Here is a 27300-nt window from a genome sequence, read left to right on the forward strand (position 1 = left end):
TAGAGATGGTAATTGGCAGCCATTAGGAATTTCCATGCAGTATAAGTTAGAAGAAACGAGCTTGTGTGGTTAGTGGACCTCAGCAGGATATCAGGAAGAATTTCCTGATGGTAAATATCAAAAGTTCTGGTTCGCAGGATCAAAGGGCAGCTTCTGGGATGTGCCTATCCCAGGAATATTTTTCAGCCTCAAGCAGGAGACTGTTTGGGTGGTTTTCAGCAGCCCTGTGGATGGATGGGTCTGCCTCCTTGGAATCCGCTGGTCTCATGTTGCCGAGGGGCGTGCCCTCCACCGCTGCTTTCATGGACTCCCAGCCAGCAGCCAACTCCCAGCTCACAGGCCATGGAGTTTTCCCCCCAGAAAGGAACAACTAAGTCTTTCAGTGTCTGTTCCCCACTTGGACCAGCCCTTAGGTATACACTGTGGTTTTTCAGCTCTTCAGCACTTAGGCACTTTCCTTCGGAGCCAAAGGCCTCCTGGGAACAGTGCAGCATTTGTGTGTTGACAGTAACAGCCTGTGGGCCAGAGACACTCAGCCAAACTCTCCCTCTGTCCCACATGGGCTGGATCACACCCCTCATCTGCAATAACCCACACTCGGTCAGCCCCAGCTTGCCCCCAGCGCCCAAGCACCCCACTTCTCTTCCCCCCTTCCCCAACTTCTTACCTAGTTCAATCCCCAGCTCCACTACCATGTTTATCCCAGTGGTCATGCAGGATGATCTCCACCAGCTCCCATCCCACCCACAGGGAACAGTGACACAGAGGTGGCTCATGGCCTGACTCTGAACAGTAGGCACTGAAGAGGGAGGTCCACTCTGCTGAGCTGGGCAGGGGGTATTTACAAGAGGTTAGGTCTGCAAAGAGATGCCAGCCTTTTCCTATAAGATAGGGCTTTTAATTTATCATGTGGTTGTTGATTCACATGGGGAGTTAGGAACGCGAAACAAGCATAGAGTTGTACACGGTCTGTTTCTGCCGAGTTCAGAGACTTGGAAATACCGTTAGACTTCTGGCATGAAGACAATTCCAGACAGGTGTTTAAAACCATGTTTGTGTCCTTGGCTCTGAGTCAGAGAGGGACAAGGGCTTATGAAGAGTAGGGTTTCAACCCTTAGGCAGCTCTACAAGAGGTTGTATGTAAGTCTCGTGCAGTATGAATTCAATATTAAATGACCCATCAGAACAGTCTCCCTCTAAGAATGCTCCCCATTCCCCAACTTCCCTTGCCCTCCACTTTACAGCAAGAGCACAGTGTTTCTCTTAAAACCTCCATCCAGTGTATGGGTCCCTTCAGTATGAATGTAGAAGAGAAAAATCAGATGGGTAGTAGAGAATATAGAAAATTTTAAAGAAAGGGCAAGTAGAGTAATTGAGATTTTAAGGAACAAACTGGAGTTGTGTGTGTGTGTGTGTGTGTGTGTGTGTGTGAAGCTTGGTGAGTCTGTTATTTAATGTCTCTGAGATTTGAGTCTTTTTATTGACTCCTTTTTATTCAGCATAAAGTAGTTACTTGATTGTATGCAGAAGAAACAGGGAAGCAATCAGAGTTCCACCTTTGACGTCTTCTCTTTTGCTTCATGATTTTGTCTCTGAAAAACATCATGACATGGATATTCAGCTCTGGAGCCCAATCTTGTTTTTGAACTCTGAGACTAACAAATTGAGCTATTTAATCCCTCTTGAAAACCCTAAATCCATCTTCCACTGTTATCTCATGAACTCCTCATATGAATTTGACTCGTTTCCCATCGATATTGTACACAGAATGGTAAAATCCAAAATTCAGCTCCTTTGAATATGCAAGACCTTCCCCAAAGTGCTTTTGGAGTTCTATTTTGGTTTGCTTCCCATGACTATGGGCTTCCCTGATAGCTCAGTTGGTAAAGAATCCACCTGCAATGCAGGAGACCCCGGTTCAATTCCTGGGTCAGGAAGATCCCCGGGAGAAGCGATAGGCTACCTACTCCAGTATTCTTGGGCTTCCCTTGTAGCTTAGCTGGTAGAGAATCCACCTGCAATGCGGGAGATGTGGGTTCGATCCTTGGGTTTGGAAGATCCCCTGGAGAAGGGATAGGCTACCCACTCCAATATTGTGGCCTGGAGAATCCCATGGACTGTAGTGCATAGGGTCACAAAGAGTCTGACATGACTGAGCGACATTCACTCACTCCCATGATTACATCCTAAAAAGAGTCTCGACCCTGACCACTATATCTTCCCACTCCTTTACTTTTAATCAAATCCAGTGGAGGTCAAAGAATTTTTATTCAACAGAAAATTAAAGGGACTGAGAGGTAAAATGGATCTGATTCGATGGACATGAGTTTGAGCAAGCTCTGGGAGTTGGTGATGGACAGGGAAGCCTGGCATTCTGCAGTCCATGGAGTTTCACAGAGTCGGACATGACTGAGCAACAGAACTGAACTGAACTGAGAGGGAAAAAAAACCTCAACTTGCTTTACCTGCAGTTTCATACTTACCAATCCCTTCCCTTTCAGGAATCCATCACAAAAATTTTGCACTTGCTCTACTAAGACTTCTGTTATAGGCAATGTATCCCACTTATCATCCAGAGTCTGGTAAATTGCTAAAGCAGGCAGTTCAGCCATCTTTAGTTTGAAAAATGATATCGCCTTTTCATTTTGCTTCACTCCACTGTCCACTAGAATAAAAAGAATCTGCAGTTGGGGAAATTTGAAAGAGAAAGATCTGTCTGAGGTCCTTGGAAGAAAGAGACACTTGGTGATTGTTGCAGTTTACACTGATTGAATTCAGGGTCTGTGCCACACAATTTAAATCTTCATTGAATTAAAATGAATTTCTCCTTTTACTTTGCATTGTTTTAGGTCTATTTAATTTAATTTTAAGAACAAAGCATTGGAAGACAGTTTAATGATTAGCTAAGGGAGAAAGTATTCTTTTTAAATGTTGCCTCTAGTACTTTCTAGCTGTCTGACTTTGGGTGCATTACTTGGCCTCTCTGAGATTCAGTGTTCTCATTGGATTTTGTTGGGGGGAGACTGAATGAGAGAATAGATAATATTTCTAATACAGTTTTTAGCATATATAGTAAGATGATGGGACGGATTGGGGGCAAGAGGAGAAGGGGACGACAGAGGATGAAATGGCTGGATGGCATCACCAACTCGATGGACATGAGTCTGAGTGCCAGGAGTTGGTAATGGACAGGGAGGCCTGGTGTGCTGTGATTCATGGGGTCGCAAAGAGTCAGACACCACTGAGCAACTGAACTGAACTGATAGTAAGTGCTTGATAGGGCTTCCCTGGTGGCTCAGATGGTAAATAATTGTTAACTATTTTATATTATTAAATCAAACCTTTTGCCCAATGAGGAAATCTCCTTGATAACAGTCTAGTTAGAGAGTTATCTATATTTAGTAACACTGAAAACTTCCAGTGTTAGGGAAACAACCACCAGAAAGATTTTTTTTTTTTACCAAACAGCCCTCATCACTGGGGTCTCTAGTTCAATGCAGTAGACTTGAAGTAGTTGAAGTTTTACTATTTCAGTGACATAAGCAGAACTGCACAAAGTGGGGAAGGGAAAGAAAAATATTTATTGCCTATCCAGTGGGTAATAGGTACAAGATATGTGTTTTATGTGAGAAATAAGCCCTGAGGTCTAAAACTTCAGAGTTTATAGTGAGGAGTAAATAAATCATGGGGCTTCCCTGGTGGCTCAGTGGTAAAGAATCTTCCAGCAATTCAGGAGACATGGGTTTGATCCCTGGGTCAGGAAGATCCCCTGGAAGAGGGCATGGCAACCCACTCCAGGATTCTTGGCTGGAAAATCCCATGGACGAGGAGCCTGGCAGGCTACCAGGCCATAGAGTCACCAGGAGTCGGACATAACTGAAGCTACTTGGCACAGCATAGATATATGAAGCTATCATGACTAACAGGTGATTTTTATGTTCAGTCTCTTTGGATCTCTATTTTTTGTCCAACCATCAATGAATAAAAAAGAAATAGACTTACTGCTAATGGAAGATATGATTAAATACATCTTTAACAGTTTAAAATACATCTTATGTTTTAAGGCAGAGTAATGGGATTTATTATATTCCAGTTCTCACTTCGTTATCTCTTAACCATAATTATTTTCCACATTTCTCTCACTTCCCTAGCCCCATCTCTCTTTTTCTGGTGTCCTACAGCTGAGTATTCAAAAGAGAATCTCCCCGTCCAGACTTACCCTCCCCTGGAAGAGCTTAGCTGCCTCCTGAAATCTGTGCAAGTTTTCTTCAAACTCCGAGGAGGCCTTGTTCATAATCAGTAGAAGATGAATCGGAATCATACTATTGAATAGGCCAATTGCAGTCTGGCAAATTGAAATGTATTAAAGCAGAATGAAAGAGAAAAGGAGGGGAAAAAATATTAGTGTTAACTCAGTGACTAGGCACACTGGACCATAAATGATAGCTGTCCACCCATCATACCAATGGCAATTCCTACAAGATGGCTTTGGATCAGTTTCACTCTCCTAGTTTTCATGTAATTTAGTAGACCCCTCATCCCCACACTGAACAGGGTGGAGCTGAGTAACCAAAAGGATACTGCAGTAGTGATGGAGTGTGACCTCCAAGGGTTAGGTCATAGAAGACATAGTAGCATCTGCTTTGTTCTCTCCTGTATCACTTACTCTCTTATACTGTCCGCTCAACCAGCCCTGGGAAGAGATTCACGTAGTTCCTATGAAGGAACTAAGTTCTCCTGCTAACAACCACCACTGACTTGCCAATCAGGTGACTGAATCATCTGGGAAGAAATCTTCCAGCCCCCATCAAACCTTCAGATGATTACCTCCCTGACCAATGGCTGCAACCTCACATGAGCCCCTGGGATCAGAGGCCCCCATCCCTAGCCACTCCCAAACTTGACCCACAGAAACTGTATCAGATAATCAATTATTTTTCTGTTCTAAGTTGTTACATTTTGGAGTAAACTGTTATGCATCATTAGACAACAAATATACCATGGAATATTTTAGTCACTTCTTTCAACTCCTTTTGAAATGTGGCAAGGGCAGTCAGATTTTGGGAATTCCCTGGTGGTCCGGTGGTTAGGACTCCAAGCTTTCACTGTTGGAAGTGTGGGTTCATTCCCTGATTAGGGAACAAAGATCCTGCTGGCCACACAGCACAGCAAAAAACAAAGCAAAACAAATAAAAAACCAAGAGAAGCCAGATACACTTAAAATGGGATTTTGAATCCTTCTTAGTAGTGTACACTTTTGAGTGCTGATGATGTGCTGGGTAGTGTTTTCAGGTCTTTATGTATAATAACTAATTTAATCCTCAAAGTCCCAGTTTTATAAATAAAGACATTAAGGTGCAAGATCTCCTAAAGTCACATAAGTGATGAGCTGGAATTCTCAGCAGGCAGAGTGACTTAAGAGTCTGTACTTAAAGAGTACAGACTCTATACATGAGACTCTATACATGAGGCTATCTATGAGACTCCTATTCAGCTGATGACAAAACCTCAACAAAATCAACTCAGCCCTAAGCACGGTTGAGTTAGTTCATTTCAGGTCAGCCATAAGATAACTGCTTCAGGAGATGGGAAGTTTGGCCTTTCTTTGCTGATTAGAGATGGTGATTTCCCCTGAGGCTGTGGATGGTCGAGTGGAGGAGACAGCTGTGAGGCAGAGGGAGGAGAGAAGGGAGACTATAAAACTATGACTCTAGCCCCCTTCATTTCCCTTTTCAGAAACAGTGCTGCAACTGTCTCTATTTTAAACAAAATCCCATTTCTTCTTACCTCCCCCTTCTGAATACAGAGAGTATTGCTATAAAACTAGCATGTGCACAGAGAGAGCTGTAGGTTAATGAACAAAGTCTCAGAATGATGGGAATGGGAATCACTAAATAATCCCATGGAAGGAGGAGCCTGGTAGGCTGCAGTCCATGGGGTTGCTAAGAGTCGGACATGACTGAGCGACCTCACTTTCACTTTTCACTTTCATGCATTGGAGAAGGAAATGGCAACCCACTCCAGTGTTTTTGCCTTGAGAATCCCAGCGACAGGGGAGCCTGATGGGCTTCCATCTATGGGGTCACACAGAGTCGGACATGACTGAGGTGACTTAGCAGTAGCAGCAGAAGCTACATACTACCCTGTAGAGAATTTTCAGCTCTACTGGCCGACGTGTAGGCAAGGAGGATCCAATAAGTTCTTTCCAGAAACTTTCTCCCTGGAGTTTAAAACAGGGGACTCTCCCCAAGATTTATCCTCTATCTATTCTAGGAAGGTAGATTGCATGCTATAAATTTAAGTAACAAAACAAGAGACAATTTATAGCATGCAATCTACCTTCCTAGAATAGATAGAGGATAAATCTTGGGGAGAGTCAAGAAACCAAAGCTAAAGAGTCAAATGATATAGTGGAAGGATAGAGGAAGAGACTGAACATTGCAGAAATGATGAGTTTAATCCTAATAGACACAGTCCAATTTTCATCTTGAAGCCAAATGTTGAGTGTATGCATTAACAGTGCACAGGAGGTCAACTACGGGACTTGGAATTTCTGTCCAGTTGCTACTGGTGCAAACCTCTGCACCAGAAACAGATGAGAAATAACCATAGTAGTGTGTGCAGGTCTCAAAAAGAGAAAAACACTACTTTTGGGAAATGAAAAAGTCATGATAAAACTTGGTTCTCTGGAGAAATTCTTTCCTAATTTCTTCTTGATATGAGTTGGTGTCACCTCTAATGTAGAACTTAACAAAATGTGTCATTGTTCTATAAGATGAGAGACGGCCCAATCATCAGAACTTAGGAAGGCTAGTCTTTGCCTCTGCCCTCATTCACCTGTGGAATTCCAGGACCCTGGGTCATAAACCAGGCACTGGAAGATCATCTTTTCTGGTCCCCAATGCACTCCTGGTAGCCTTATAGACAATGACCAGAATGATAATGGTCTAGGCACTTTTCAATGCCTTTTAAATTATTGCTACCAGTGACCCTGGGATGCATGTGTTTGAAATCTTAGCAGAAGTGGAAATGGGATCACCATTCTATGGAGACAAACATGGTGTGAGAGGCGGACAGGAATTTGGTCAACAGGAAAAGAAATGTTTTCTGTTGTAGGCTATGTGGGGGAACGGAAAAACCACAGGACTCAGTCAGACAGATCAGTCGTGAAAAATGCTGGGTCAAGTGGACAGGGCTGTCACTGAACTTCAAATGACAAGTTGTAGGGCTGGAGGAAGTTACTTCACTTTTCTGAACTCCCATTTCCTCTCCTATAAAATGGAAATAGACAATATGACTTCATGCATCATCAAATTTTCTGCCTTCAGTGATGTCTTTTCTACTTACTGTGTAATATTGAATGTTGCTTGGAACTTGAGAGTCCTCCTCTATAAAATGGACATAATAATCTCCTCTCTTCTACCTCAAAAAAATATGTGAGTATTATATGAAAAAGTGACATAAAAGGGTTTTGTTAGTTCTGAAAAGCATGACGTGCATATAAAGTACTGTTATGAGAGAATATGCAGCATTTCGGAGCTGAGGTAGATCACTGGAAATCAACACTCCCATCACCTAATGATGTAAGTTCGGGAAGGTAAAAGGTAGGACATATAAGGTAATTCTATAAGCTGTAGGTGTTAGAAGGCCAGAAGATTATCTGGACAGGTGGACCAACACCTTCACCCAGGTTGTAGACCGAATGCAACAACCAAGGAATACACCCAGAAAGAAACCTGAGACTCCAGGAGGGTCTAGGCAAGTGCCAATTGTACCCGACAGAACTGCTGGTCATGAGTCTGCAAGGAGGTAGACACAGAAAATGAGAATAGGTGTGTAAAAACTTTTTAGAAATTTTACATTGCTGCAACATCCAAATATGTGATCAGTGTTTTTAAACAGCTCATTTGTATTTTATAAAAATATTGGTCTCTAATGCTTTAGGAAAAAAAATTGACCTTCAGCATTTTTGCAATTGTGGCAAGCTTGCCATCTTGTTTGAGAAGCATGGTCTAGAATGCTGGTCACATCAGAGTTGCTTCACTGAACTCTCTTGCAACCAAACTCAGAAGTTTTTGATTAGTCACCTCAACTTTGCATTCTGACTCTCTTACTAGTCATGTAACGTGTCATCTCACTTTTCTATTTCTTTCTTTGTTGGGTAAGAACAAGTTTATCAATCTTAAGGGTTGTAGTAGGGATGGCAATATAAACAATTTTGAGTTGATTTAATGGTGGTTACTGTTATTATGGGCTGCCCTGGTAGCTCCGTTGGTAAAGAATCCACCTGCAGTGCAGGAGACCCTGGTTTGATTCCTGGGTTGGGAAGATCCACTGGAGAAGGGATAGGCTACCCATTTCAGTATTCTTGGGCTTCCCTTGTGGCTCAGCTGGTAAAGACTCCACCTGCAATGCAGGAGACCTGGGTTCGATCCCTGGGTTGGGAAGATCCCCTGGAAAAGGAAACGGCAATCCAGTCCAGTACTCTTGCTTGGGAAATCCCATGGACAGAGGTGCCTGGTGGGCTACAGTCCATGGGGTTCCAAAAGAGTCTGACATGACTTAGTGACTAAACAACAATAACAACAATAACAACAATAACAACTGTTATTATTCATTAAAAGATCAGAATGCTTGGAGGACAAGATTTCTCCTATGAAGGCAATTACCCTCCCTGACAAAAGGACTTCTGGGTCTAGAGACAGGGGCTACTTACTATAGCGTTGTACTCTGTAACCAAGCGGAGGTTGTTGCTCTCAATGAAACGGCTTAACTTGGTGGCATCCATGCTTTCAAAGTCTTCACCCTTTAAATCCAGTTGTTTGTTATCTACCTGGATCACACAGAAAGGATAAAATTGTCACTGTTCTGTCATCAATAAATGTTTCTGAACTATTAACCTCAAGTCAGGCACTAACTCAAGCTCCAAAGACAGAAAGGTAAATGTTTCTGGCCCTCGAGGAATGCACTGTCCTGTGGGGCACAGAGAAGTAAACAGGAACATCCCACAGAAGGTGACAAGTATCATCACAGACCCGTATGTCACCTAAGGAAGAGGAGAAATGCTTCCAGGAAGAGACAGCTCCTAATCAACGGCTAAGACTTGGTCAGATGAATGAGGATGGGATGGGAGTTTTAAATAACAAACAGTGCTTGCAAAAGGCAAAAAAATGATAGGTGTTCCGTTCTAGAAGCTGCAGTTAGGTTAGCTCGACTATAGCAGTGAATGTTAAGTGCAGTAGGAGAGAGACATGTACAGTGGGGTGGAAAGTGACTGCAGCTGGCCAGACTCCTCTATCTTTGTGATTTCCCAGGCAAGGATACTGGAGTGGGTTGCCATTTCCTTCTCCAGGGGATCTTCCTGACCCAGGGATCAAACCCAGGTCTTCTGCATTGCAGCAGATTCTTTAGGATCAGAGCCATCAGGGCAATGGGGTAGGCAGGGCAAATTCCCAAAGAACCTTGAGGTCAAGATAAGTAATTAAATTCTAACCTGAGGGCAAGGGGAGCCACTTAGAGGATCAGATTTATGTTTTATTTACATACATTTCTAATGTGAAATAAAACACACATTTGTGTGTGTGTGCAGAGAAAAGCACCAAATGGAAAATATAAAGCTCAGAAAATTGTCACAGAGTAAACAACTGTGGAACCACCACTCAGGGAAAGACATAGAATATTGCCAGAATGTCTGAACCCCTCTGAGATCTTTCTATTGTTGTTTAGTAGCTAAGTTGTGTATGACTCTTTGCGACCCCATGGACTGCAGCATGCCAGGCTTCCCTGTCCTCCATGATCTCCCAGAGTTTGCTCAAGTTCATGTCCATTTTATAATCCGTTATTTTTCTGCCAACGTTCACCATTATCCTGACTTTTACAATGACGATTTTCATTCTTTATAGCTTTACTGCTTAAAAATTCACCTCACTGTTACAGTTGAGTTTCTTTTTAAAAATATTATGTAGGGACTTCCCTGGTGGTCCAGTGGTTAAGATTCCATGCTTCTAATGCAGGTGGTGTGGGTTTGGTTCTTGGCTGGGGAACTAAGATCCCACATGCAGTGGGGATGCACAAAAAAAATGATGTAAGTGGAAACAGACAATGTTTTTTTTGTGTATCTCAATTATTTTGTTTTTAAGAGTTATCCATATTATTGCATATAGCTGTAATATGTTCATTTTCCTTGCTGTAATAGTATCCCATTGTATAAATATGCAAAATCTTATTTTACTACTGATGGATATTGAGGTTGTTTCCAGTTTCTGGTTATTAAAATAATGCTGCAATGAACTCTCTTGTTCATTTCTCTTGGAACTCATGCCTCTGTATCTATTGAGCATGTATTTAGGATTGAAATTTTCAATTATAGGATATGTATATTTTTGACGTGCATTTTGATGTTTATTTGGGAGATAAGGCAAAGCTATTTTCTAAAATGAATAGTAATGTATACTTGCATCTGTACTGTTTGAGAGATCCCAATGCTTTACATCCTGGCCAGCACTTGGTATTATCTGCCTTTCTAATTTATTCATTTTGATGAATATGTGGTAGTATTTCATTGTGGTTTAACCTCCAATTCCCCAATTAACTAGTTATATATCATCTTTTTTGAAGTTTCCGTTCAAGTCACTTGCCTATTTTTCTATTGAGTTGATCCTTTCCTTGTTGATTTGAAGATGTTTTATATATTATGGATATGAGCCCTTTATGGTTCTATATTACATATCTTTTCTCACTGGGGACTATTTTAATGGTAACTGAATATGAATAGAAGTTAATTTCAATGTAGTCATCAACCTTTTTGTTTATAACTAGTGTGCATTTTTGTTTTGTTTTGTTTAAAATGCTTTGACTACACCAAAGTGCTGAGATCCAGAAGTGCTGACATTTACTCAACTGACGACTTAATCACCTAATGATTGTGGTTTTTTTTTTTTTTTCACAACTCAAACTTATGAAATACATAAATGCCAAAGTACAGAAAATATTTGTCTTTAAAAAAAGAATCTTGAAAAAAAAATCATCGAAACTACAGGATATTTTAAAATGTGAGTTCCCTTTGCATATTTAATTGTTTTAAAATTCACACTATTTGAGAGAAAGCCTGGGAGAGAACTATGAAAGCAGGAGAAAATGTCATCCTACGTGGGGCCTCGCCCACCCTTCTCCCATCCCTCTCCTCCAGGAGAAAGAAAGTGAGCACAAAGGATTTTTAAAGCTGCATAATGCCCAGGTTGTGCTAGTGGTAAAGAATCTGGCTGCAAATGCAGGAGAGGCAGGAGATACGAGTTCAATCCCCAGGTCGGGAAGATCCCATGGAGGAGGAAATGGCAACCCACTCCAGTATTCGTGCCTGGAGAATTCCATGGACAAAGGAGCCTGGCGGGCTACAGTCCATGGGGTTGCAGAGTCAGACACGACTAAAGCGACCTAGCAATGTACGTTTCCTTCCTAAGGTTTTGCTAATTGTACAACCATCAGAATCACTACTGTAATCACAACCAGGGTCCTTTTTATGTTTAACATGTCTAAATACTTTCTGGTTATTTTTCTAGAAACTTGGAAGCCTGGTGTCTACACCACAGTGGATAGAACCGTGCTCAGAGCCAGGAGCTCCTCCCTCGCTGCTCTCTTTTCCCGGCAAACCCTCGCATTTCCCAGAACAGGATGAACAGGAAATGCCAGCTACTCCAGGTGGCTCTGGACTTGAGGAATGCAGTATATGGGAGGCAGAGTTTGTGAAGTGGTGATAACATTCCCTAAGAAGCAAAGATCTTTCATAAAAGCCATCCTCCCGAAGCCTCTCCAGTTGGTCATGGCTCTTTAAATGAAGCATACCTGATTATTTCTCTATTTCTTACACCAACAAACTCTGGAGCGCTCATGTGTAGGGTTCCTGGAAATATTTAAACAGGAAACCTCCCTTCTGTAAAGGGAATTTATTTGCATAATGCCCTGGAAAGAAAATCCGACCCTGGATCCCAGAGTGGGAGAAAATATTTTTTAATATATTTTTCCAGTTTTTGGAAAGAATTTTCCTTGAAAAATCATATTATTTTTCTCCTCAAGAAAAGGGGCACCAGAAGAAAAACAGAAACAGTAAACCAGAAGGGTTGTCACCTTACAATATAATTTTGAGGTTCCCCAAGAGTATCAGATGTAGATTATTATATGAGTCAGACACTGTATCATACCAATGGATTTCATCATTCCTTTTCTGTTTGTTAGTATTTTGGCAATACTCCTTTGAATTAATTCTGGTAGATTCCTGTAATTAACAACCCAGCTTTTTGTAAAACATTAAAGTTGTTTTAGTTTGCACCAGCTACAATATTAAATATCTTGGCTACCATGGAGAAATCATTTGTTCAGTACACGCCCTCTCGCCTCTGGGGTTTGTTTTTATAAGCTAATTGGTTACCATATACTTGGTACATATATACTTTAGGATTTCTCTGGTGGTCTAATGCTTGGGAATCTGCCTGCCAATGCAGGAGACATGGGTTCTAATCCTGGTCCAGGAAGATCCCACATGCTGCAGAGCAACAGAGCCCATGCACCGTAACTACTGAGCCTGGACTCCAGGACCTGTGAGCTGAAACCACCGAGCCCACGTGCCCTCGAGCCCACAATAATGAGAAGCCCACACACCGCAACTAGAGAGTAGTCCCTGCTCACCACAACTAGAGAAAGCCGTGCACAGCAGTGAAGGCCCCGTGCAGCCAAAAATAAATACATTTATATATATATATATATATATATACTTTAGAAAAAATATTTTAAAATTTGGCAAATCTTATTTATTGCCTTCCTTATCAGTTTATTTTTATGTACTCTGCTCTGATTCTTTGCTTGGCTAGGTGCATTTCTTATAACAGGTTTCCAGGAATAATTGTGAAAGGCGTGAAGGGATGCCTCTACTCTATTACTATCCCGTTGGGTCAAAGTTAGACTAATTCTATTTCTTCAAATAGAAGTGATGGAGAATACTCAAAATGAGGTACACATTCAAATAATATCTGAGATTCCATTTTAGGACAGGCTCACGGTTTATTCAACACAGGATTAGGGTAACAGTAAGTGTCCTATTGAGAGTAGGGGGCTGTCTATGGCCATACCACCCTGAATGCCCTGAATTTCACTTGATCTCAGAAGCTAAGCAGGGTCGGCCCTGGTTAGTGCTTGGTTGGGCGAGTGGGGAGGGACTTCACACTAGTGCTAAGACAAGCTGTGTCCTCACACAGACAAGTTGTCATACACAACATTTTAATTTTTTCTCAGTCACGTTTAAATAGTTGGCCTGAACTATTTTTACAGACTGATGCATTCCATAAATATAGCAAATGCTGCACTCTTTTCTCTCCCATATAACTGTCAACTCATATTTCCACTTATTATTTCAGCTTATTTCTAAACATGTTCTTACAGTGGAAATTTGCTGTATGGGCTAATTCTGAAATTTCTTTGCCAAAATATGTCATACATGTGTGTGTGTGTGTGTGTCTGTGTGTGTGCTCAGTCATTCAGTCATGTCTGACTCTTTGGGATCCCATGGACTATAGCACACCAGGCTTATTTGTCCATGGAATTTCCCAGGCAAGAATAATGGAGTAGGTTGCCATTTCCTACTCCAGCAGATCTTCCTGACCCAGGGATCCAACCCGCATCTCTTGTACCTCCCACACTGGCAGGTGAATTCTTCACTACTGCTGCTGCTAAGTTGCTTCAGTTGTGTCCGACTCTGTGTGATCCCACAGACAGCAGCCCACCAGGTTTTTCTGTCTCTGGGCAAGATTCTCCAGGCAAGAATACTGGAGCGGGTTGCCTTTTCCTTCTCACTACTGCACCAACTGGGAAAACCCAAAATATGTCATGTCTAGGTTAAATCTTGAGAAATAAGATGGGGGTTTGATTAAATAGTGCTAGGGGAGAGAGAAATTGTTTAGGAAAAACATTTTTTGTTTTCTTTGGCTTTATTTAATGAGGAGCATTAGAGTAGGTAGAATATAGGAGTAAAAACAGGCTTTTTTCAGAGTTAAATACTGTAGAAAGTCACTATAATAAGGTAGAAAAGGTAGCTTTGGAGTCGGCCATACTGGATATGGGCTTCCCTCTTAGTTCAGTTGGTAAAGAATCCGCGTGCAGCACAGGAGAACCCGGTTCAATTCCTGGGTTGAGAAGATCTGCTGGAGAAGGGGTAGCCTACCCACTCCAGCATTCTTGGGCTTCCCTTGTGGCTCAGCTGGTAAAGAATCCGCCTGCAATGCAGGAGACCTGAGTTTGATCCCTGGGTTGGGAAGATCTCCTGGAGAAGGGAAAGGCTACCCACTCCAGTATTCTGGCCTGGAGAATGCTGGGTATGAGTTAGATGTTTGTGACTCTATAGTTCTGAAAGTCTAGACATCAGAATCAGGCTCATGGAACTTTAGTTTCTTTATTGATAATGCAGGGTCGATAATGGGCTTCCCTGGTGACTCAGACAGTAAAGAATCCCCCTGCAGTGATGGAGACCTGGGTTCGATCCCTGGGTCAGGAAGATCCCCTGGGTGAGGGCATGGCAACTCACTCCAGTATTCTTGCCTGGAAAATCCCATGGATAGAAGAGCCTGGTGGGCTTCAGTCTATGGGCTCGCAAAGAGTCAGACACGACTGAGTGACTAAGTGCACACAGGGATGATAATAATAATTTCATCAGATTCTAGTGCCTATCATAAATTAGGCACTAAAACAAACAGATGAAATTCTAGATCTTAAATAAAAGAAAGTATCAGAAGATCTGCAGTTGGTTCACATTTCCCAGTGTCAAGGAGAAGTCTTAACTGCAGACATAAAAGGGCCTCCTAATGGGTCTACACAGAGCCACAGAGACCAACGGGCAGGAATCCGTGAAACCCATGTCCATTGTGTAAGTATGTCTGTTCACTCCCAGACCACCCCTACAGGACACAGGAACTGATTATCATTTCTAAACATTGGGATCCTCTTCTGAAGGGCACAGTCACATTGTATGGTATTTTTTGAGTATATTAAAAGCCTCAGTTTGTTCAATGCCAAACTTTTAAATATACCTCAATTTAAGAAAACACTAAAAAAAAGAGGATAGTTTTGGTTGATGTTCTTTTTCTTTTTTAAAAAAATTATCCCAAAAACTTGAATAATAATCCTAGTAAAATTTGGACTGAATTTTTGAAAGTGTAGGACTCCAAAATCACTGCAGATGGTGATGGCAGCCATGAAATTAAAAGATGCTTACTCCTGGGAAGGAAAGTTATGACCATCCTAGACAGAATATTAAAAAGCACAGACATTATTTTGCCAACAAAGGTCCATCTAGTCAAGGCTATGGTTTTTCCAGTGGTCATGTGTGGATGTGAGAGTTGGAGTATAAAGAAAGCTGAATGCAGAAGAATTGATGCTTTTGAACTGTGGTGTTGGAGAAGACTGTTGAGAGTCCCTTGGACTGCAAGGAGATCCAACCAGTCCATCCTAAAGGAGATCGGTCCTGGGTGTTCATTGGAAGGACTGATGCTGACGCTGAAACTCCAATACTCTGGCCACCTCATGCGAAGAGTTGACTCATTGGAAAAGACCCTGATGCTGGGAAAGATTGAGGGCAGGAGGAGAAGGGGACGACAGAGGATGAGCTGGTTGGATGGTATCACTGACTCGACGGACATGGGTTTGGGTGGACTCTGGGAGTTGGTGATGGACAGGGAGTCCTGGCATGCTGTGATTCATGGGGTTGCAAAGAGTCAGACACGACTGAGCCACTGAACTGAAACTGAGGAGAAAATGTTTATCTAAGAGTTGTCACCACAGACCTGCCAATGGAGCAGGGTGCTTGTTTTCGGTGTGGCACATAAATAATCTTTCCACAGAGGTTCCAAGAGTTCATTTGGAGTAGGTAGGTCTGTCACTGGTGGGAAACAACCAGCAGATTCTAAAGAAGCGTGAGCAGCTCTGGGAAGTCATCAACAGGGCTTTGTAGAGAATAAATCGTAAACAAAGTTAAAGCGTTCGTTAGAGGTCGTAAAACCTGCAGAGACACTGGAAGCAACAAGCACTTGTTTTTCTTCCCAAATGTGTCTCTTGGTGGAACTAGAACTTTTAAATCAGGCTTTCATAAGACTATAAACAACAAACTGGGAAAGAAGTACTTGTGGATCTGTAGCTAATTGGAGTTTTTTGTATGGACAGGTTGCTACAAATAGTTCAACGGTACCAGGAAATGCATTAGTGTAACCTTCTATATCTTTCTTTAAAAAAGCATCTTTTTTTTTTTAACTGAAGTATAGTTAACTTACAATATTATGTTAGTCTCTGGTATACAGCAAAGTGATTCAATTATGTATTTTATATATATAATGTATGTATATTTTCATATTCTTTTCCATTATGGTTTATTATAGTATATTGAATATAGCTCCCTGTGAAATACACTAAGACCTTATTATTGGTCTATTTTATACACAGCTTATATCTTTCTCACCAAAACTCTTCACAGAAGGATTTGATTTAATCCTATTTTACAGTGCAAACCAGCAGCTTCTGTCCAGGTGGGGGAAGAACTGCTGAAGGGACTCAGGCATCTTCAGACAGAGTTTTGGGAATGAGTAAATTCCTCAAACACTTTCTGAATGTCTTCGAGGTACCAGAGACCTACTGTAGACCTTTGGGACACAAAGATGAATAAGTCATGGTTCCTGCCTTGCATAAGCTCATGGTCTAGTAGGGTAAAGGTGAAACAGACACAGAAATACATCACATGCACTCTAAAGTGGTCAGTTTCATGGGATTTTAGCAGAAACTCTGTCCGTGCTCAGTCGTGTCCGACTCTTTGAGACCCTATGGATTGTAGCCTGCCAGGATCCTCTGTCCATGGGATTTTCCAGGCAAGACTACTGGACTGGGTTGCCACTTCCTACTCCAGGGGTTCCTGACCCAGGGATCAAACTTGAGTCTCCTGCATCTCCTGCATTGGCAGGCATATTCTTTACCACTGTGTGACCTGGGAAGCTTTAGAGGAGTAGTTAGGACAATTTGGAGATTCCAGGGAGCCTTTCTGAAGGATAAGCTGCTGGAACTGATTCACTGGAATATGAGGAGGAGTTGGTTGGGTGAGCCTAAGAGAAAAGGGCCTGAGCGGGGCTGGCATTCTATGCAGAGAATTAGCCCACGTGACATGATAAAATCATGTCCTCATACTGTGTATAGTTGGGTATTGAAATGGTAGAGACTAGGGTGGGAATGTGCTAGAAAAGGGAATGGAGAAGCAGGTAGTGGCCTGGTCATAAAAACTACACATTTAAATGTCTTGATTTTGTTCTTGTAATATGGGGGAATATTGAAGAGTTTTTTAAGAAGGAGGTGTCATGGTCAAATGTCTATTTTAAATCCATCATTGTCATACCAATCTAGAAAGTGAATAAGAAATAGTGAAGGGAAACCTATTAAGAAGGTACTGACAATATTTATGCCAAAGGTGCCAAGAGTCTAAGCGAGGAACAAAATGGAAAGAGCAGAGGAAAAGTCAATTTTGTGCATTACACCATCAGTACATTAATTGAATCAATAATAATACTGCAGGAGCAACAAAAGATTCAGGCAGCTATAGACACAGAAAATACTTCAATCTATTTAATAAAGATGGAAGTATTAACTGGATAATAAAACAACGTGTAATGGCCATGGCTGTGGGACTGGCTAAATCAGACCTCTATCACGGAGCCTCACCAGTGGCAACACTGAGTTTTCATTGCTGTTAAGGGACCTCCCTCATAGCTTAGACAGTAAAGAATCTGCCTGCAGTGAAGGAGACCTAGGTTCAATCCCTGGGTCAGGAAGATCCCCTGAAGAAGAGAATGGATACTCACTCCAGTATTTTTGCCTGGAGAATTCCATCGACAGAGGAGCCTGGTGGGCTACAGTTCATAGGGTCCCAAAGAGTTGGACATAATTGAGCCACTAACCCTTTCCCTTACATTTATGAACTCATTATTGTTGATTACTGTCTTCCTTCAGAAGTATCACTTGTATTTTTTGTGTCTCTACAAATATTTTGATGGTGCCTGAATAAACTGATGTAATAGAAAGTAAAAAGAAGAGTGAAGGAGAACACAGGCTCCAAATACAGGGTGGGAGGTATGATCGGCAAAGACCAGAGACTGAATGAACATAGCTATTCAGTAAAATAGTGTTTTCGTGGGAAGAATGTGACACAGCGAGGGAAGATGACAAATTCAGTTTTGACTAAGTGAAGACTGCAGTCAGTTCAGTTCAGTTCAGTTGCTCAGTCATCTCTGACTCTTTGCAACCCCATGGACTGCAGCACACCAGGCTTCCCTGTCTATCACCAACTCCTGGAGCTTGCTCAAACTCCAGGCCTGCAGTACTTATGAGGATATTCAAATAGTTATATCCAGCAAGCATCTGAATCATGGAGAGGTCCAGGCTAGAGATAAAACATGCCAAATCCTCAACAAACACATAACTGTCAAACATAAGAAAAGATCCTGTTATTGAAGACTTACTCATTCATTCATTAATTGATTCATTCACAGGCAGAACACAGAGGAATTTAAGGGCAGTGAAAATCCTGGAATACCATAACAATAGATTTATGCCATTACTCATTGTCCAAAGCCATATATTGTAGAACACCAAGAGTGAGCTATGATGTAAACTATAGAGTTTGGTTGGTTATGACATTTTAATGTAGCCTAATCGGCTGTGACAAATCTACCACTCTCGTGGAGATGCTGCTGATGGGGGAGGCCATGGATGTGTGTGGCAGGAGATATAAGGGGAATCTTTGCATTTTACTCTCAATTCTGCTCTGAAATTGAAACTGCTCTAAATAAATAAAGCCTTTTTCAAAAAAAGAAATGATTCATTCACATATTCATTTATTCAATAAATACTTATGAGTACCTGCTACATGGCAGGCACTTTTATTTTTTATTTTGTTTTTTTAAAGATGCTTACCTAAATTTATTTTTAGTTTATATTTGGCCACAGATTACCCCATGCAGAATCTTAGTTCTCTGATCAGGGATCAAACCCATGGCCCTGCAGTGGAATTGCAGATTATTAACCACCGGACCACCAAGGAAGTCCTGACAGATGCTGTTAAATGCTCAGTGGTTGAAGTAGTGAATAAGACAGTCTCTGCCTCCATGGATTCTATAACTTAGATTGGGAAGAGCATTGGGTCAGGCAGTAGTATGGATAGAGAAAGAGAAGAACTCAAGGAGACTAAAAGAAGAGTTGGACCGAGAGAAGCAGGTTCCTAGATCAAGGAAAGAGAGACTATTAAAGAGAAAAGAGTGGCTAACAACGTCAAATATGGCATAAATGGTCAGTAAAATAAGATCTAAACAATGTTGGTTGGGTTTGGAGATATGGAAGCCATGGTGACCTGGTTGAAAGCAGTTTTAATGGAGTGATATGCAAATTAGATAACAATGTATTAAGAGCTTAAAGAAAGCTGAAGACAATACAAAATACATTTTAAAGAGATTTGGGTGAAGAATGTAAGAGAGAGAGAAGATAAAGAGGAGAGGGAAGGACATTCAGACCAGAAATTTTGAAACTTTAATGTCTGCTCAGTTTCTTATTTCCAGTGGACTCTGGTCATCTTCACTTTGACATTCCACCAACAACATAAACTCAACAACCAAAGAAAACATCAGAAATACCTACTTCTGTTATAACCTCACTATTCCTTAGATACTGTGACTTTCAACCTCTCCTCCTTTCCATAATTTGATATCTGATCCTTGCAGTAGTGTGGACAGAGAAAGAGAAGAACTCAAGGAGGCTAAAAGAAGAGATGGACCCAGAGAAGCAGGTGCCCAGGTCAAGGAAAGAGAATATGGTGCTGTTTTCTTCACTTTCTGCTGCTACCTCTTTGCTATAGATCCTTAGTACACGATCTATCTAGTCAGCCTAATAAAAGTTCTCTTTATTCTTGTCTTTATGCCTAATCATCCATCTGACTCATTGCTGCCAAAATAATCTTGCGCAAACACATTTCTGTTCATGCTATTCCCCTGATCTAAAGGCTTGAGGGGCTGCCCAGAGCCAGTCAACTTAAGTGCAAACTCATTAAGCTGGTATTCAAATTTCTCGACAATATGGTTCCAATCAAATTGCTCTTTTATTCATCTGCCCAAAACATGTTCCCTGAGATCCAGTCAGGTTGGCTTGATCACTCTTTTCCAAGTTTAACTTTTTTCCCCATTTTGTCCATAAATTCTCCTCTATGTTGTCCAAATTTTATCTGTTCTTTAAATCCCAGTTCAGTTGCCTCCTTCATAACTTATTTTGGTCAGAATTCCTACTCTGCTTTTTTTTTTAATCCATTTTTTATTCTTTTTATTAGAATATATTACCCTTAACACTGTTGATAATGGCATTAACATTAGAAACTGTGTTGATGTCAGTACTGAGAACGTCCTTAAGAAGGGAACAAAGGAACTGTGTTCTAATAGTCACTGAAATCTTAACCCACTGTTGATTTTCTTCATTGTAAAAGAGACAGGGAAACTGTAGGGGTTTGGGAGATGGCTCAAAGGAGGAAAACAGCATGTTATATTTTGCACATTTCTGGATTAATGTGTGCAGGCAATACAGAAGGTCCAGAATATGGAATAACTCTTAAGGCCATTCAGCCAGAACTTGGATCATAGGTTACAAAGCTGATGTTTTGGGCCAAGTCATTTAGTGCTTATCCTGCTTTGACCAGTTAAACTCTTATAATGTTTCACCTGGAGAAAGAAATGGCTACCCACTCCAGTATTCTTGCCTGAAGAATTCCATGGGCAGAGGAGCCTGGAGGGCTCAAATAGGGGCCTGGAGGTCCATGGGATCTCAAATAATCGAAGACGACTGAGCAACTAACACACACACACACACACAATATTTTACCCATGGTAATGCTGTTTGTATTATCGATACTTGTATGTTATGTTTATAATCTCTACCATATTTTAAGAGCTACGAGAGGGGAGAATATACTCAATGTGTTTTAAGGATCATTACCTTGCATAGAGAACCCAGTAGTTGTTAACATATGTTTGATAAATGTAAGCAAACTCTCAAAGATATGAAGATATTAAAAAGCATATATATATGGAAATATAAAAATATCTGACCCAGGGATCAAATCCAGGTCTCCCACATTGCAGGCAGATTCTTTACTGTCTGAGCCACCATGGAAGCCCCATAAAAGCATTTATTATAGAACTTCAGTAATATAAAATATTTGAGATTATCTAATTATCTATGGAGAGCTAACCAGGAGACCTGAGTTCAATCCCTAGATTGGGAAGATCCCCTGGAGAAGGGAATGGCAACCCGCTTCAGTATTCTTGCCTAGAGAGTCCATGGGGTTGCAAAGAGTCAGACATGACTGAGGGACTAATACACACACTGAATTATCTATAAATAGGAAAATGGCTAACTAAGCTATGCCATGTCCAAATTATGGAGCTGTATGCAGTAGTTTTTTTCTTGGTACTTTTTCTTTTTAAAATTTATTTATTTTAATTAGAGTATAATTACTTTACAATGCTGTGTTAATTTCTGCTGTAAAACATGAATCAGCTACATGTATACATATATCCCCTCCCTCCTGAGCCTCCCTCCCACTCCCCTTTTGTTTTATAGATGAAAGAACTGAAGCCAAGAAAGTGTTTTGTGACCTGCCCAAGTCACATGGCTGCTCGGTGACAAAGCGGTGCTGAAAATCTTATGTCCTGACCCGCAGTCCAGGCCTCTTCCCATTTCACGACAGCATCTGTTTAGGAAGCTTGAGTTGAGCCATCCTCCTCACATGGTCCCTGAAGCCGGCATCACTGTTGTGATTCAAGATCTAGACTCCTTTCTGGTCTCAGAAGTCTGTGTATTCACAACCCAAGGAAGAACTAGAAGGCTGGAGCTGCCCACCTGACTTACCAGACGGAAGAGGGAAATGGTGTTCCCAGTGATGTTGTAGTGAGCCAGAACCTCGGAGGCAGTGCTGATCCCAAAAGACACGTCTTGGAAATTTTGCACCACACTGTGGATTAGGGACACTGCCGGTACTTCTGAATCCTAAAGACAAGAAGGAAAAAAAAGAAAAGAAAAAGAAAAAATCCCACAGGTTGTTTCTGGAGGAAAGAGACTAGGGAGTAGAAATATGCTCACACTTATCTAATCAAAGTGTCCAGTGAGACAACATTGACCTCTAAAAATGTAGGCTGGCTTCTCAGGGACATGGTTGAATTTTCCAGGCTGGGTGGGTTAATAGGTAACTATGACAGAGTGGCTAAGTCTAGAACACCTATCTGGCTTTACCATAGAACTTGTAGTTTGCTGGGCTTCACTGGTGGCTCAGCCGGTAAAGAATCTGCCTGTAATGCAGGAGACCCAGGGTCAGGAAGATTCCCCTGGAGAAGGACATGGCTATCCACTCTAGTTTTCTTGCCTGGAGAATTCCATGGACACAGGAGCCTGGCGGGCTACCATCCGTGGGGTCGCAAAGAGTCAGACATGACTGAATGACTAACTTGTAGTTTGTTAGTAGCTGAGAGGGGGCTCAAAATCACAAAGACCTGAAGAGTTGGCCTCCACAGTCATTGATAAACCAAAGGAGGCAAATATTTGGGGAATAATTTGTAGAGGAAAGAAGAAACGTAAAAATCAGAAATAGGTGCTGTCAAAAGAACCAAAAAGGAGAAAATAAAAATAAGAGAAATTAAAGTGGAAGCTTAGAAGTTTTATTAACAAGGCTGTGTAGGACGTTGGGGTGCTCTCTCCACTGTGTGTAAGCCATGAAGACACTGTTCAGGCGTTGCTCTACCTCTAGAACCAAGGCCTGCAAGACAGAGCAGGGAAGCCTGTTCTGAATAATGATTCCAGACCTTCTACAGCAAGCTGGCCTTATTTCCCTGCAGTCATGGGACCCTCCTCCCCAGAAGCTCTGAGCAATAAACAGCCATGAACATGTTTGTCCTTGACATTTCTCTGGCAAGAAAAGGAAATGTGCTCAGAGAAAAGATCATGGTTAGCCTTGCAGCTGGGGTCAAGTAGAGGGAGTTGGCACTTTGCTCATCCAAAAGAGCGTGTGGAGTTCATTTTAGGTTATGAACAATTGTTCTTCAAGGCTTCATCTTTTTAAAAAAATCTGCTCCTTAGAATTGAATTGCTCTCGGAGCAAACAGCGACACCTGGTGGCCATTTGAGTTATCGCACCCTCCTCCAGTTCTGCCTTGGCACTCCTGCCTGAGTGTAGGCTGCTGTTTTTGTCTACAGGTCAGATCTCTCTCTCATCACTGAAAAATTTGCCCCCAGGCCTCACCCCCACTCCCCCACCCCACTCCCGTCTTCCTCCCCTACTTATATCTCATCGATTTTATTTCCAGCTGTGTACACAGAAAAGACAAGATGATGGTGATTTAGAATTAATGAATAGAAACAGACAAGGTCTGAGAGGAGAGAGTAGGGGATTAATTAGCTGTGAAATCACCAGATGTTACCTCCAGAGAAAAAGAAAAATGCTGGAATAATGTCTTCTCCTTTATGGTTGATTTTTTTAGCCAGGCAGCCGATCTGGAAGATTGGCTAAGACCTTCAGTATGCAAAATGTCATCCTTATTCAACATTTCAGAGCAAACAAACGAAAAAAAAAAAAAGTGTGTATGCATGCTCAGTTGCACAGTTGTGTCAGACTCTTTTCGACCCGGTGGACTGTAACTCACCAGGCTCCTCTGTCCATGGGATTTCCCAGGCAAGAATACTGGGGTGGGTTGCCATTTCTTACTCCAGGGGATCTTCCCAACCCAGGGATTGAACCTGTGTTTCCTTCATTGGCAGGTGGATTCTTTACCATGGAGCCACCTGGGAAGCAAAAGAAGAGTGGGGGACTCCTTACTTGGTAAAAGGTTCTAGACTGGAGGCAGCTATTCACAAATGTGTTGCCAGCTTGATACAAGTTGGTTTACTCTGGGCCCTGCCTTGGAAATTAAAATACTGACTGAAGCTTCAAAGCATATACAGATGGGGAGACCCAGACAGCAGCCTCAGAACTCTCAAAACAAATATGAGAAAGATATGATTCAGAGACTGGGAACATCTAGAAATTGTGAGATCTTGATTGACAAGCTAAAATTAGACTCTGCCCTTTGACTTTTAATGCAGTATCATCCGGCCAGCAAGTAACTAGCATGGCTCCCTTAAGGTAGCATATTTCTAGTCACAGAGGGTCAGACACGACTGAGCGACTGAAGTGAACTGAACTGGGAGAAGGGCAGGTGGCAATATCTGAACAAACCTGGAAGAAGCCTATGACAGCCACCTCAGCAGCAGCAATGAATTCCATGGCAGCTTGGACATCTGTGAGCCGCATGGGTTCCTGGGCACCAGGACCATCTAGACAGAGATGAGGGTAGGGGTGGGAGGAAGAGAGAGAGAGAGACAGAGAGTTTGCAGGTACCAAGTGGAGAAAAAGCAACTCTAAATCACAAAGGCATCTCTATTTTTCCTCTTCATACTAAGGCCAAAGAGATTTAGGAGTGCAGTTGTCATTCCAAGGCTTTATTTCTTTACTAACTTGTGGAAGGGGGACTCCTCTCATAATAGCCCATTTTAAAATAATATTTATTTATTTATTTGGCTGCTCCAAATCTTAGTTGTGGCATGCAGAATCTTCAGTTGCAGTAGTGGGATCTAGTTCCCTGACCAGGGATCGAACCTGGGGCCCCCAGCATTGGGAGCACGAAGACTTAAGTCATGGGACCACCAGGGAAGTCCATAATAGCCTATTTCTGAAGGAGTCAGACTCTCCTCTTCTCTACTAGGCAAGGCAGATCTTTATCTAGCATTTCCTGAAAAGTTCCTAGGTTTGGGGAACAAATACCCAGAGTTCCACCAATATTCCCTTCCCTTCTCCCAAAAACAGTTTCACCCCCTGGTCACTCAAGTGCTCTTTTCTTTTACCTGATGATTCCTGAACTTCTGCAACAACTTCCGGGGACAGTTTGCGTGGAGAGAAATAACAGAAACAGGCATCTGGACGGCATGGCTTCCATTTTCCTGCTCTCGCTCCACGCCCTGGTCTCGGTGTTTGGAGCCTCTGACTCAGGGCAGCCCACTCTGCAGTTAATGGATTGTGGCATAATTTGTGCTCTGGGAACACTGCAGCTGACTCCGGGGCAGGGGGACCTTCAACTTTTGAGATAAGAGACAGGATTCGGTAACAGGGCCTCGGAACAAAACCAATCAGAAGAAAGTCAGGCTAGTTCCTTTAAATAAAACAAAACATTCTATGCCAAGTGTTGACTTAGGCACTACAGACATAGCAATAATGGTGATCTGATCACCTCTCCCAGCTTAGATTGTTAATATGAAAAATGGGCAATTAAATAGATCATTTAAATGTAAAATGGAAAGTGATTAAAAAATTGGGAAGCTCATAGGGTGCTAGGAGAAGATGAACTAAGGACATTTTGGACAATGATGGTGTCTGGTGAAAGCTTTCTTCCTGCAGGGGGTGCCCAAGCAGTGCGTGTGTGCAGACTCAGTCATGTCTGACTCCAGGGAGGAATACTGGAATCGGCTGCCATGTCCTTCTCCTTGGATCTTCCCCACACACAGATCGAACCCGCGTCTCCTGCGCTGGCAGGCGGTTTTACCACTGCACCGCCTGGGAAGCATGCCTAAGCAGAGTCCTGGGCAAATAAAACTTTTCTAGGCAATAAAGGTGGAAAGGGAGTTTCATGTAAAGAGCCAAAGCACTGAGATGCAAATGTGACGTGCAAATTACTAATAAGATAATTATTAGTAATTGAGTATTACCAGAAAATGGAATAATAAATCTTGGCAGAAAGGCATTCTGAGGCCAGATCCCAGGGGACCTTGTATACTAAGTGTAGGAGCTTCAGCTATATTTTTCAGGTGATGGGAAGCCACTGAAGAGCTTAAGCAGAAGAGAAAAAGTGCCTAATGTGGCCCAAGTGCCTGTGGAAATCCAAGGGATTCTCAAAGGCAGGGGATATATAAGCCTCAAGCTTAGTAGAAACTTCTATCCATGGGTTTGCAAAGAGTCAGACACGACTGAAGCGACTTAGCATGCATGCACTATATGATAATAAAATACACTGAAGGACTTCCCTGGTGGTGCAGTGGTTGGGAATCTGCCTGAAGATAAAGGGAACACAGATTCCATCTCTGGTCCAGAAAGATCCCACATGCCTTGGAGCAACTGAGCTCATGAGCCACAACTACTGACTCCGTGCTCTAGAGCCTAGGAGCTGGAACTACTGAGTCTGTACTTTAGAGCCTGTGCTCTGAAGTAAGAGAAGCAGCTCCAATGAAAAGCCTGAGCACCACAATGAAGAGTAGCCCCTGTTCACCACAACTAGAGACAGACTGTGTGCAGCAAGACCCAGCAGGGCCAAAGATAAAAAAAAAAATTAATTATGGGACACTGAGTGTCCCATAATTCAAGTAACTGTAGAAACGGATTGCTCTTAATTTCTCAAAAAAAAAAAAAAAAAAAAGCTGCTACAATAGACCAGGAAGGCTCCAAGAAGGTGGAGTGAAAGGAATTGATAAGACACAGCTTGAAGGGATAAACACTAGTCATTGCATAAGTGTCTGAGGAAGGTAAGAACCTGTGTGTCTGGAAAAAAGGCAGCTGGGTCCAGCAATGGTGGGTCTATTTCTTAGATTGAGAGAGGAAGGAGGGGAATGAAAAGGGGTCTTGGGAAAGATCTCGAAAACACTGCTCTTTGGCATTTAACCTATTACTAGTAATGGATTTGGTAAATGGATACTTTAAAATTTCAGTCCAGAAAAAAAAAAAATTAATTAAAAGAAATCCTCCTTGCTTCTATTTGACCCTTGTTCAATCTCTGGTCAGGGAACTAGATCCTTCGTGCTGCAACTAATATCCACCACAGCAAGTGAAAGTCGTGTCCGACTCTTCGCCATCCCCTGGACTGTAGTCTGCCAGGCTCCTCTGTCCATGGAATTCTCCAGGGAAGAATACTGGAGTGGGTTGCCATCCCCTTCTCCAGGGGATCTTCCTGACCCAGGGATCAAACCCAGGTCTCTTGCATTGCAGGCAGATTCTGTAAAGATGGTAATGTCTGAATCACCAGGGAAGCCACAGCAAAGCAAATTAAAAAAAGAAGAAGAAGAAGAAGAAGAATACCATGCTTATTTAAAAAAAATAAATAAATTGAGATTTTTCTAGCATTTGCACTGAAACAGGGGGCAAAACCACTCCCAGTTATGTAAAACCTCCTGTACTGA

General features: G+C 42.0%; 1 protein-coding gene across 1 annotated transcript; it reads right to left on the minus strand.

Moving 5' to 3' along the window:
- Nucleotides 1-876: 876 nt before the first annotated feature.
- On the minus strand, nt 877-27268 carry ERP27 (endoplasmic reticulum protein 27). Its single transcript, XM_005903621.3, is given in 8 exon segments — nt 877-1592; nt 2484-2681; nt 4220-4345; nt 8717-8833; nt 21961-22098; nt 24317-24414; nt 24982-25025; nt 25027-27268. Coding segments are annotated over 8 exon segments (903 nt in total). The 5' UTR covers nt 25161-27268; the 3' UTR covers nt 877-1544.
- Nucleotides 27269-27300: the final 32 nt, after the last annotated feature.

The sequence above is a fragment of the Bos mutus genome, chromosome 5 (assembly GCF_027580195.1).
Source record: "Bos mutus isolate GX-2022 chromosome 5, NWIPB_WYAK_1.1, whole genome shotgun sequence".
Taxonomy (NCBI): Eukaryota; Metazoa; Chordata; class Mammalia; order Artiodactyla; family Bovidae; genus Bos; species Bos mutus.